Source organism: Carettochelys insculpta, chromosome 26 (genome assembly GCF_033958435.1).
Source record: "Carettochelys insculpta isolate YL-2023 chromosome 26, ASM3395843v1, whole genome shotgun sequence".
NCBI lineage: Eukaryota > Metazoa > Chordata > Testudines > Carettochelyidae > Carettochelys > Carettochelys insculpta.
The window spans coordinates 2,295,510-2,308,142 of record NC_134162.1 but is presented as its reverse complement, the minus strand read 5'-3'; the positions used below and the strand labels follow the sequence as shown (position 1 = coordinate 2,308,142).

General features: G+C 55.8%; 1 protein-coding gene across 2 annotated transcripts in view; it reads right to left on the bottom strand.

Moving 5' to 3' along the window:
- Window positions 1–12,633, bottom strand: part of CPNE5 (copine 5) — a 111,625-nt gene that overhangs the window by 44,886 nt on the left and 54,106 nt on the right. For both annotated transcript variants that reach the window (XM_074977310.1, XM_074977311.1), the window contains exons 11-12: window positions 3,212–3,253; window positions 2,763–2,838 (exon numbers count right to left, since the gene is read on the bottom strand). In XM_074977310.1, the coding sequence (XP_074833411.1) occupies window positions 2,763–2,838; window positions 3,212–3,253 (118 nt within the window). The remainder of the gene's footprint in view (window positions 1–2,762; window positions 2,839–3,211; window positions 3,254–12,633) is intronic.

The window sequence follows — 12,633 nt, the reverse complement described above, 5'->3', positions numbered from 1 at the left end:
GAAGAGGCTGACGATCCTGGCCTGAAGGGAAGCCGAATGGCACACTTGGCTCAGGCCCTTCAGCAGCAGCGAGATTGGAGGGGGTAGCGCAGACAGGACTTCTCCACTTTTACCAGTGTGGTTTTTTCCTGCTCTGTCTTACTGGTGAGTGAATAATCACAACTGAGCCCAGTGTTCCAGGTGAGGGACGGGTGACCAACTGATAATGTGTTCTCAGCGTTTTCTACCTGTCTTTATCCATCGCGTTAGATACTCTGCTGTCAGAACTGGTCTCTGAAATATCTTTATGTTTAGCCTGAGTTACTCCTTCCCCTTAACATCAACAAAGTGAAACCCAGCCGCCGGGTCTCTGCAGCATTAAGCAAAGGCTTCTGGGGATTTTGGCGCTGGCCAGCCAGTCACAATGTGCAGGAATTGGTGTAGCCCCCTGAACTCAGCTTTGCTGGACTACATCAGCTGAGGACAAAGTCCCATGGGAGCATCACCCAGTGCTCAGGTTCAGCTCAGGTCCAGGCACCACTTCAAGTCCTCCCAGCAGGTTGATGGAGGCTGTCAGCGGTGTACACGTCTCACACGGGCTCTGCAGAAGCGGATTCCTCTCCCTAAGAGCACGTGTGGCCCCATTACTGCAGGGTCTCTGCAGTATTACCCTTCCAGAGCCAGGGCAGGGTAGCAAAGCCTGTCTGCAGGTAGGCAGTTGGGAGGTGTGACCTGCCCGGTATCCCACACTGATTCCATAGAGAGGAACAGCACTTGAACCCAGTACACAGTTAGCGTCCTGACCACTGGGCCAGCCTTCTTCAGCGCTGTCTAGACTGCTAGGCCCGGAGGCCAAGTACTGGTGATCTGAGGACCCTCTGTTTATGAGCACCCACCTTGGAGACACCTTGAAGTGGCAACTTTCATGGGGCTCGCACTGGGCACTTTCTGACCCCAGGTCCCTTTAAGCGTCTCAAGCTGAGTGCCCAAAATCACTGGCTGCATTGACAAAGCTTGGCCAGAGCCCACCCTTCAAACGTCCAAATTCTGCAGGTCCCACATCCCTGTGCTACTTCCTGCTACCTGACCGCTCCATGAGGGCCAGCCCCTGCCAGTGCCAGGGATGAAGGGAGTGCCCAGATCTCCTGACCTTCCTGCTCATCTGGCCTGGTCTGCTCCCAGTCCAGCAGCAGGCAGGAACACGGCCTCGCCAGCCAGCCAAGTGGTATCTGTGCTCTGTCTCCAAAAAGAGCTAAGCTGAGCCCCTTCCTGGTCCCCTGGCCCCTCGCGATGATCCATCCGCTCAAGGCCTTGGGAATTCCTCTGCACCGAAAGGCATTCCTGATTTAAGCCAATCAAACGCCAGTCTCCTTGCTCCTTCCCTTCGCTCCCGCCCCTTCTGCCTTCGGGAGGGAGCCGAGAACGCCCGCATGGGGCATGCTGGGATGCTAATACCTGCCAGAGCCATTCGGAAAGCTGGCCTAGAAATGTCACGTCAGATGACATGGAAAGGGAGCTGCACCCAGCGCTGTGTGAGAGGGAAGGAACCCTGTCTGAGAACGCAGGGCATTCTGAGCTCTGGGGCTGCTGCACAGGTTTGCTTAGTGCTGACACGCCGGCTCTGCCGCCTGCCCAGGGAGTTTTCAAACTGGAGGCCCTCAGGCAACAGAGCGATGCTCACCCGCAGAAGCCAAGGCTCTCCCCTGGAGCCTGCACGCCTGGTACTCTGCCCTGTGCTCCGTGGCACCACTCACAGCACCGGGTCCAGCTGTGTGCTGTGGGGTGCCGGCAAACAGCCAGCCCCAGCCCCAGCCCCAGCCCCAGCCCCGCCAGCCAGCTCAGTGACCCACCTGGAGAAACACGGCCAGGTCCCTCCTGGAGAATTCAACCCCCACAGATGGGCTTGTATTCCTGGCCAAATCCCTTTACGGCTCTACCGTAGCGATTCATCTGTGTCATTTACAGCTGTCGGGACCTGGCTCATAACTGGATGTTATACAGCAGTTTTCCACGCTTGGGGAAGCCTAAATGATCTGGATTTCTGAGCAATTTCCTGCCAATGCCCTGAGCGCTGAGCAGCTCCCTCCCTCTGTCCCAGGGCTGAGACACCCCTCCTGTTCTGCCAGTGCTCTGGCACCCAGTTCTGCTGATGTCTGCCACCATTCCTGCCTCAGTTCCCCACGCAGCTTTCTGATGCCCTGCACTGCTCCCTGGCAGGGACTGCCAGCTGTGCACCACTTTGTTATTGCAATTACTTATTGCAATCAGTTATAAGTCTCCTGTTGCCTCGGAGCCCCAATCACAGAGCAGAACCCCGCCGCGCTAGGTGCTGTACAGACACAGAGGATTGGTAGCCCTGTCCCTTGAGCCAGATATTCTCAAGCCAGGCGGGACCACCAGTCTCACTTCCCTCAGAGGAAAGCATGCAGGGGTTCCAGGCCATCCGAGGAGAACAGCAAACCGACCAGGCGGCATGTGACACCATCGTCACTCGCTTTCCACTAGTGCAAATAACTGCACGAGGGATGAGGCAATCATCAGCCCAGAACTCACCATCGTGTTGCACGGGTGGTGACCGCTGGCCAGGTTCTCAGCTGGTGTAAATCCACATAGCTCCCCTGGACAGAAGATCTAGCCCAGAGCTGTGCGTGATTTACACCACCTCTCAACACTTGTGTGCACAAGGCTGGGGGAAGGGACGTGCCCAGCACTGTGGGGGCCTGGCTGCCCAGACACTGGCTGGCCCTCCTGCTGCGTGCCAGGCTGCCCCGGCCACCACTCACCTCGTAGACGTTGAATTGGCTTTGCCCGCGGGCCAGCTCCCGGTAGCTGGTCGTGAACTCCCCGATGAAGTCGTGGCTGTGCATGGAAAGAGAAGCTCTCTGAGGAAGGTTCTTGAGATGGTTGTCGGCCTGATCCTCTTGGGCCCCTGCTATGCTAGAAAACTGAACCACTGGGGCTCTGTGTCTGACGAGTTCACTCAAGTTCCTTCTTCCCCTGGCTGGCTCTCTCTCACCCTCCCCTCTTCGCCCCTTGTCTGTCCCCCTCTGTGCCTGGGCTCACTGACAAAGCATCTCCTCAAAGAGAATGGCATGGCCACAGCACAGCACTCTGATCCTGCCCCATGTGGAGTCACTGCCCAGCCCTCACTGTCTTCACCCCCTAGGCTGCTCGGGCGGGTGTGAGGTTTGGAGTGGAGGCTGCAAGTGGAGGTCTCGTGTGTCTCCCTTACCTGCCGTCCCGGTCCCAGTCGTACACCTCCACCTTGATGGTCCTGCAAGACACAGAGCCATAGTTACTGCCAGAGTCAGGTGGGACAACGGTACCAAGAAGAGATGAAATCACCCCTCTGCCCTGCACGCACAACCTGGGCTAGCGTTAGCCTCTTCCCTGGCTCTTCACTGAATGCTGCTGCAAGGGTCGTCTTCCACGCAGCCCAGAACTACCTTGTCCGGTCTCCATCTGCCATCAGGTCGCCCCTAAACCCAGTCCTACTTCCCTGGACTCTGGCCATCAGCTCTTCCTCCTCTGCTGCTCTGGGCTCTGCGGTGCTCCCCAATGGCCTGCTCCAGACGCATTCTTCCTCATTGCCGCCTCACTAAAGCACCCGCCCTTTCTTTTCCAGCCCTCTGCACAGGAGAACGTAGTTCCTTGTGGCTGTTACCTGGGAGGACCTGTCTAACCCTACAGGTCTATGGTTCCCATCACCTGCCACTGGGCCAGGGCTGACTCTGCACCACCTCGAGCTTCCAGGGGAGTTTAGCACAAGTGTGAGCCTCGTGCATTGAACCAGGGCCCTCCAGGCAGGGAAAGGCCATACCAGCTCCACCCTTATGGACCAGCACACTTGCTCACTGCAGTTCCACCCGGGAGCAGAGGTTTCCTGGAGGACCTCCCTGGGCCTTACAACACCTGCAGCCCATGTGACGGCCCTGGGCCAGATGCCAGTGGCTGCCCCCAGCAGGCGGGGAAGGGGTTAAAACTCAAAAGTGCTGGCAAACAAAGCGAGGGGGCGGCTTGCGTGTGTTGGCTCCATCTGTGAACGGCTTGGCCCCGTGTCTATGTTTCCGTGGCAACTTGGGCTAAAAATACCCCTCCCAAAATGGGGGAGGGGAGGAGGACCCACGCAACAGTCAAAACAAACTAATTAAAGCTCCAGCGCAGGAGGCGGGAGGATAATTAAAAAGCATTTTAATAATTTGTTTGGACTTGCTTGGAAGCGGGAGAGCGAGTGAACGTGGGGGTGAAGCCGCCGCGCCACGGGAAAGGGGCTCAGATTGCTTTGGGAGCCAGCGGCCGCCAGGCCAGGCTGCCCTGGGGCAGAGTGACAGGCGCTCCGAGCGACCAGCCCTTGTAGCCCACAAGGACATGTTAGCGTATTTTATGCAGTATATTTTATTCCGAAAGCCTAAGCCGATACTCTATATGATTTGCTCTTCCCGTCACCTTGCCACTTTTGAACAGTAATGCAAGAAACTCTGTAAGACGTTAGCTTGAGCTAGGTAGCTGTGGGCGTCTGGATGCTTCCAGGCCGACGTCGACAAGGGAGAGCGCATCCGCGTTCCCAGACTTTAGTTTAGCTGGCTGATGGTGGGATTTTTATCTGTGTTTCCAAGATGCTCTGGTCGGATCAACCAGCCCGTTTATGGCACAGTGGAGGCCAAGGTCACCAAGGGTCGTTAGGTGGGATCTTGCCCCAAATGCCCGTTGTTGGAGGTTGTTAATGAGGCTGCAACGTGGTATCTTATGCCTATTCAAAGGTGGGTGTTAGTGCCATTTCCCAGTCAGGTGTGCACACCCTGGAAAATCTTAGCATGCGGAAGTCTAGCTTTGGTTTGGAAAGGTGGGGTTAAAGGGAGGTAGGGTTGGGTTATAGCTGCAGCCTATAACACCCCACTGCCGAGGATAGTCTAGTATTTTGGTTTCGGTTCTCTCTGTTCATCTTGTTCTTCTTTACTAGTACCAGTGTTTTCTTTAAAGTTTTCCTCTGCTCCAACACCGTCTCGCATCCCACCACCTTCAGAGTGAGGTGTGTCCTTCAACTCCACCAGTCCACCAGGAGGGAGCGTGAGTATGGTGTTAGTCTAGGTATGTTTGTCGTTGTACACTGTTTTATGTAACTACTCCCATCCATATGTAACCACTCTAGGTATTTGATTGAAAACTCCATTATCAGCCCAGGTAACTGGCTTTATTTACGCATAAGTTCTAAAACAGAGGTGGGCAAACGAGAAGAGTAACAAGAATGATGAAGGGTCTAGAGAACATGAGCTCTGACGGAAGCAGAGAAAGACCTGGGCTTGTTTACTTTAGAAAAGAGAAGATTTAGAGGGGACATGATAGCAGTTGTCAAGTACCTCAAGAGGGTTACAAAGAAAAGGGAGAAAAATTGCTTCCCTTGGCCTCTGCGGATAGGACAAGGAGAAATGGGCTTGGACTGCAGCAAGGGAGGTTTAGATTAGACATTAGGAAAAACTTCCTAATCGTCAGGGTGGTTAAGCATTGGAATAAGTTACCTAGGGAGGCTGTGGAAACTCCATTGCTGGAGATATTTCAGAGCAGGTTAGATGGACACCTTTGGGGGATGGTCTAGGTGGTGTTTGGTCCTGCCATGAGGGCAGGGAACTGGACTCGATGACCTGTTGAGGGCCCTTCCAGTTCCAGTGCTCTGTGATTCTGTGATTAGGGGGAACCTAGAGATTCTTAGGTCAGATTGGTGAGCCGTTGCCCCAGACAATAATCCTGCCCAAATTCCCATCCCCCTGTCAACACCCTGGACCAGGAGAGCAGAGTGGACCAGAGAGTTTGTGGGGGATGGGTGGGGGGGAGACCACCAGCCTCCATCTCCCGCCTTGTCCAGTACCAGCTATGGAATATCCTGCCCACCAGGGAAGGGTCTCAGTGACCCACGTGGCCAGTAACTTCCTTGTGTCCGGAAGCAGCTGAGCTTATAGCCCCTAAGGAAACCCTGCTTCATGTAAAGTACTGGTTGGCTCCTTGCTTAGCAGGCCTGGAGTCCCACTGGGGCTGACCACAGACCTGCAGTACGCGAGCACGGGGGGAGAAGTGGTGAGAACAGCCATAGCCAGCCTCCAGAGTGCGTTCAGCCTCAGCACCAGAAATGTTAGCGTCCTCATGGGGAAACTGAGGTGCACAGCAGCGCTGTGATCTCATGAAAGCCACCCAGCGCATCAGGGACAGAGCCTGGGCTTGAAGCAGGGACCCTGACTCCCCGCCCTTCCCGCTCTGCCCGTTAAATCACTGCAGATTAATTGCTTAGTGAGACTTCGTTTCCCCCAGCGCTGGGTCTCCTGTCATTAATTAGCAGCACAGTGTTGTAGATCTATGGGGCTATGGTCCTGCTCTGGACCACAGGTAGGGCCCAGCTGCTGCCCCACTGCACACATGGGGTGCTGAGGGCTAGGCAGGCCGGGAGATGCCCGAGTGGCTGAGGTGACTGCATTTCCCCAGTTAAAATTCCCTCTGGTGCCTGAATTTCAGCAGCTGAGCACACGCGAGGTCCAGATGCCCCCGCAGACCCCCCAGTCTGTTCTGCCTTTCGGCACACCCCACGCTGCCCTTTCAAACCCGCGGCAGCGAGGGGCAGGGCTGGGTCGGCCGGCTCTGCCAGCTGGGAGGAGGGTGGGCAGGACAGCCTGAGCCCCGGTGCCAGTCGGGCTGTTTGTAGCCGCTAGCATGAGCCAACGTCTGCCCGGCTGGCCCCTGAGACGCGCTGCTGCGGGTTGGAAACGTACCTGCCAGGGATGTATGTTCCTGGGATCTTCCAGTAAAGTGCCCTACCACCCTGGGCTCCAGAGCCATTGCCAGGCTGTGTGGTGCGGTGTCGGGTTCCTTAGTTAGACCCAGTGGAACAGCTTGGATAGGAAACACTGAACCTGGCCACTCCAGCTCCCCGCTCCTGGGGGGCAGGGACTCTCCCAGGCTGACTCGACAGCATGCACAGAACCCACTGCCCTTCCCCTTGGATAAACTCCCCAGCTGCCCTTCCCCCGTGTACTGACGGGATGGGCAGAGAGCCACCCGCCGAGGTTGGTGACCCCAGAACGGCCCTGACATTGCATTTCAAGTCACGTTCAGACATCAGCCCCAGAGGTTTGCTCTCTCTCGGAGCGGGCTGCACCTGCAGCCCTGTGGTCCATCCAGGGCCTCTCACCTCTGCCGTAGCACCTACAGCCAGGCTTCCTCCAGGCCAGCCTCTGTGAAAAGCTCTTGCCAGGCTGGCTGGATGCTGAAGGAGGAGAGGATGGTGGCTGGGGAGGCTGCAGGGGGTGGAGCTGCATCAGAGTTTGGCTGGGACGACGGTGAGGGGCAGACTTACAAAGGATGCGGGTGCAAACCAAGCGGAAAGCAGCTCCGCTCTCTGCATTGTGAGGTGTCTACATGGGCTCTGCTAACTCTCCGAGCCAGCTGGCTCCTCACCCACCCAGCTAGAAGGGAGGCAGGTGTGTTTAACTAGGGAGACAGGGCCCTAGCAGGTGGGCTGGGCAGCCCTGCGGAGGAACAGCTACGCTACAGGACAAGGCTTGCACCGGGCTTTGTACCGTTTCATTGGTAGCTCCCGTTGTGGATAACACAAGAAGGGCACCGTACCGATCCAGAGGGACGTGCCCCTGGGTGAGCTCCGGAGAAAAACACCCAGGATGGCAAAGGAAATGATTCCCCCAGCAACCTCAGCTCAGCAAGTGAGCAGGAGAGCTGAGAGCGTAGAAAGAGACAGATGGGAGACTGCACTGGATCCCAAACATGGAGACAGAGATCCTAGTTCTGCTAACACTCAAATTCACACACCCCCACACACCCCTTCACGGTATTATTTACTGAAGTGTTTATCATGCATTAATTATAGAGCTCTGAACTGTGCGGAGGAAAGGTGCAAAAAGTCCGCCCTTAACAATACAGCTTGGCGAAGCCTCCAGCAGCCTTCTGGAGTACCTGTCTGTTGCATTTACACTTCTAGAATATGTACATGTCCCACCGTACCCACGTCACATCTATCATCATCATGATAAACCCTATCTCTGCATATGCCACACCTGGAATGTCATATCGTGCAGCTGCCACACTTATGTGGGTTGTGCCCCTCAGGGGTATGTTGCATTTTTCATACCCGAGTATAACAGGGCACGTTCTGCCACATCTACATTGCAGCTGTACTATCACCCTATCACATAACAAGCCATGTTCTACAGTATGATGCCTATGACCCATTTAACCCATCTATGCTGCATTGCTCGTATCACCACATCATATTGTAACGCTGACAGACCCGGGTCACTGGCACCAGGGATTGAACCTGCGATCAGAAGAGATAAAGCCCTGTGCTCCACCGCATGAGCTACAGGCCAGCCGGCTCTCAGCTGAGGCTGTAGAGCAGAGACTTCACTCACCCCAGTATGAGGTCTCAGTGCCTCTGGGTACGACAATATGAGACATCATGTCAGGTATATGCCATGCCTACTACAGCCTCTACCAGCGCACCACAGCCAGGCTGCGCAACCGTCCCTGCTCCGTATCAGCTTTGGTTTGCTTTCCCTGGGGATTCAGAACAACTGCCTAGCAAGCGAAAGCACTGGGGGCTGTACCTGGCTGGAGCCTTCCCTGGGCAGATGCTTCGAGAGGCTCTCAAGCCAGCTGAAGCCCATTCCAAAGGCTAATCCCTGGAGGCTGCAGAGAATGAGACCTGGCCCCTGAACGTCAGCTCCATGGACCTGGGGGTGGGGTCCTTTGTCTACACTCTGCTGCACACAGCCAGGCTCCCAGCGCCGTCATCCCTCACTCACTCACAAGCTAATTCATCAGCACGGCCCCTACCCGGGCCTCCAACAGAGCGCATGACTGGTGCGTGACTGAGCTGCTGGGGGTCTGTGGGTGTGGGCTGGAGGACGTGACAGCCAGCAGCTCCCGAGTGCCCAGCATGGAAGAAGGCAGCTGTTTGGGACCCAGGCACATGCCCATTGGCGGTCAGCTGTCTGTCTGCATGCGAGTGTCTGTCTGGAGCAACAGACCCAGCTTCTTCCATACAGCCATCGCCTGAGAGCGCCTTTTGCACAGCAGGGAGGCACAGATCACAAGGAGACACAGAGCGATTGCATAGTGTGAAGAAAAGTAAGACAAAGAGCTCTCCTGGGATGGAGCTGGGAGGTGGCAAGCTGACAATTTACACCCCAGTTCCCACACAGTGACCACGGAATCAAAAAAGATGGGGGCTGGAAGGGACCTCAGGAGGTCATTGAATCCAGCCCCCTGCCTAAAGCAGGATCAACCCCAACTAAATCATCCCAGCCAGGACCTTGTTAAGCCAGGACTTAAAAACTTCCAAGGAACAAGAATCTACCACCTCTCTTGGTAGCACATTCCAGTGCGTCACCACCCTCCTGGGGAAATAGTTTTTCCTAATATCCAACCTACACCTCCCCCTCTGTAACTTCAGACCATTGCTCCTTGTTCTGCCGCCTGTCACCACTGAGAACAGCCTCTCTCCATCCTCTTTAGACCCCCCCTTCAGGAAGTTGAAGGCTGCTATTAAATCCCCCCTCAGTCTTCTCTTCTGCAAACTAAATCAGCCCAAATCCCTCAGCCTCTCCTCATAGGTCTTGTGCTCCAGCCCCCTAATAATTTTCGTTGCCCTCCAGTGAACCTGCTCCAATGCATTCAAATCCTTCCTATACTAAGGGACCCAGAAACGGATGCAATACTCCAGATGTGGCCTCACCAGTGCCAGGTCGAGGGGAATAATAACTTCTCTAGATCTGCTGGGAATGCATCTCCTACTGCACCCCAGTATGCTGAGAGCCTTCTTGGCTACAAGGGCACATCATATAAAAGGACATAAGCAGGCCTGAGGGCCAGGATGGACGTTTCCATTCCTGTAGCACCACCAAGCTCCCATCCCTACATTGCAGCCTTAAACCCTGCAGCCACGCCCCGGATGGCCATGTCAGCCCTACCACCTACACTTGAGCTGGGAACCGAGGGAACCAGGACACTAGGTAACCCCCCTTGGCTTCAGACTCATGAGAATGCTCAGCGTGGCACTGAGACAGAGCGTACCCCAGTAAACAGCTAAGGGATAAAATCATTGCAAGGTCCTGCCCCGGGGAGCCTCCCCGGGACGTGAACCTCAGGGGCGCCCTGGATTCCCCCACGTCCACCCTGGCTCTGGTGAGAGGGACTCCCCACGGCAGAATGGGACGTAAGCATTGCAAGTGCCGGTTCCTCCTTCTGTACATTGCTCAGGTCGTCTTTGCCTGCTAATGAGTGCACTGCGACAGCTGTAGAACAACCGTTCGAGGGCATGGGCAGGAGAGGAGTAAGTTTATTAAACTATCCCTAATCAGCTCTCTGTTGAAGCGAATCCATAACCCTGGTTGCCCACGGCCCCGTGAGCCGAGAGGACACACTGCTGACTCAGATCCATCTTCTCGGCCTCTAATCTCCAGGTCTCGCTCTTCTCTTTCATGTATCAGAGAGGGAGTCGTGTTAGTCTGTAGCTTCGAGAACAACAAGAAGTCTTGTGGCACCTTATAGACCAACAGATATTTTGCAGCGTAAGCTTTCGTGTGCAGAATATCTTCGTCTTTGCCCACGACAGCTTATGCTGCAAAATATCTGTTGGTCTATAAGGTGACTTCTTGTTCTTCTCTTTCACTAAGCCCAAGTCCCTCAGCCTCTCCACTTAAGTCTTGTGCTCCAGCCTCCTGATCACTTTGTTGCCCTCCCCTGGACTCTCTCCAGGGCATCCACATCCTTTTTGTCCCGGTGACCCTCCACGCTTCTCAGGTCACCTGTGGGCAGTTCAGCTGCCAACCTGCGTCCGCCCTCCCCTGCTGCCCTGGCGTGTCCCCTTGTCAGAGACCGGCTGGGTGAGTGGGTCTCTGTGAGGCAAGAGCCCTGTCAGCAACATCCTGCAGCCAGGGGTCTCCTCACCTGAGTCAGGCTCTGCCGCGGATCCAGCCGACTTTCCTCTCGCACCACTGCCCCCGCCCACTTGCAATGGGGCGCCCCGTGTGCCAGTGTGGGTCTCACCTCCCCTGGAACTGCTGCAGGCCTGGGAGCCTGGAGGGCAAGACGCTAGAGGAGGCAGGTTTGCCCTTCCGCCAGCTGCTGAGTGAGCTGTTGTGAGCTCTGATCCAAGGAATTCTGCTTAGCCCTCGGTCATTGCCCTGGCTTGCACTGGCCTCTGGGCCTGGGCTGGGCTGGTGGTGGCATGCTAGCACTGGGGGCTGCTCCCCAGGGGCTCACCTGAATCCCGCCGGGGAGAAAAGAGAGCTTTGCAGTGATCACATTGCAACGCGCTGCGTCTACAGCAGCCCGAGAGGGGACTGCGGAGGAGCCGCCAGTAAGAAAGAGGGGATCGATCCTGTTCGGCTCATAAACACGTCTGCTGTGCAAGGAGCAGCTCTCTCGCATTCTCCTGGAGCCCCTGCTCTTGGAGAAAGTACCCACTGCCTTCTTAGGCTTCCCTCCCCAGGGGCCCCCGACCCCGTCCCAGCAGTTCACCTGACTCTCTCCTGACAGATGCCCTCACTCCCCACAGCAGCCCCAGGGCCATGGGGCAGGGATAGAACCCTGGTCATGTGCCTACGCTAGGAAGAGGTGGATGCTTTTGAAAAAACAGGTCTCTGGCTCACTGTGCCTCAGTTTACCTGGGGTTCACAGTGAGCCTCACAAAATGTGCTGCCCAGGGCTGGCGTCTGACTTAATTCACGTTCCAAAAATGCTTAGAGACGCACAAACAAAGGGAAAGGCAACGATGTTGGGTCACTGACAGACATGTCCCAGCAGCTGAGCATCTCTGGCTGCTCTCGCCTGTATCTTGTTCTTCAACATGATCCTGCAGTAAACCCTGTGACATCCTCCCAAGCGCAAGTGAACTCCTCGCAGGTGATCAGCTCCGTCCCAGCAAGCAGCAGCAGGTCCTGGCAGTCTCCGCTGCTGGGGATGGCATGGCAGGGCGAGGGGCACCCTGCACACAGCAGCCCTAGGCTGGGGGTGAGCAATTTCCCCTGGGGCTCACCAGGAAGGGGGATCGGTGAATAAAACCAGCCCTGTTTGTTCTCAGGAGTGGAGACTTGTCATTTGATATCTGCTCGATTTATTATGTTCTCATTTAAGCAGCTGAGAGCAGGGCCCCCTCGTGCCAGGGGTTGCACACACAAAGGGCAATAGATGGACTGTGCTTTGTGGTATATACAGTCTACATAGACAGAGCAAACTGCACTACGCACAAAGAGGGCCTTGAAGTGCAAGGAGATTAAGTGACTTGGCCAGTCTCCCCAGTGAGTCTGTGGCAGAGAAGGCAATTGCCTGCCCCCTCAGCTGGATGATCAGGCAGCTTCAGCATCACAGAAAGAGCTGCTCTCAGGCCAGCCCGGGGAATGCACCGGGGGCGGGGCAGGCAGAGCTTATAATCAGAGGTAACTAGGAGTGTTGGCCCCAGGGAAGGCTGTAATTAACACCAGCTTCATCCAGCTCCCTGGCAGAGCTGTGCAGTGCAGTGTGATGTTTTATGACTTCCCCAGGCCGACAGCAGAGCACGTCGCCTTGATTAATGGCACCTATTAGACTTCATTCTCTCCCTAATTGGCATTTTTGTGTACAGCGTGTCAGCAGGAAGGTGCCCTCATTAGCCTG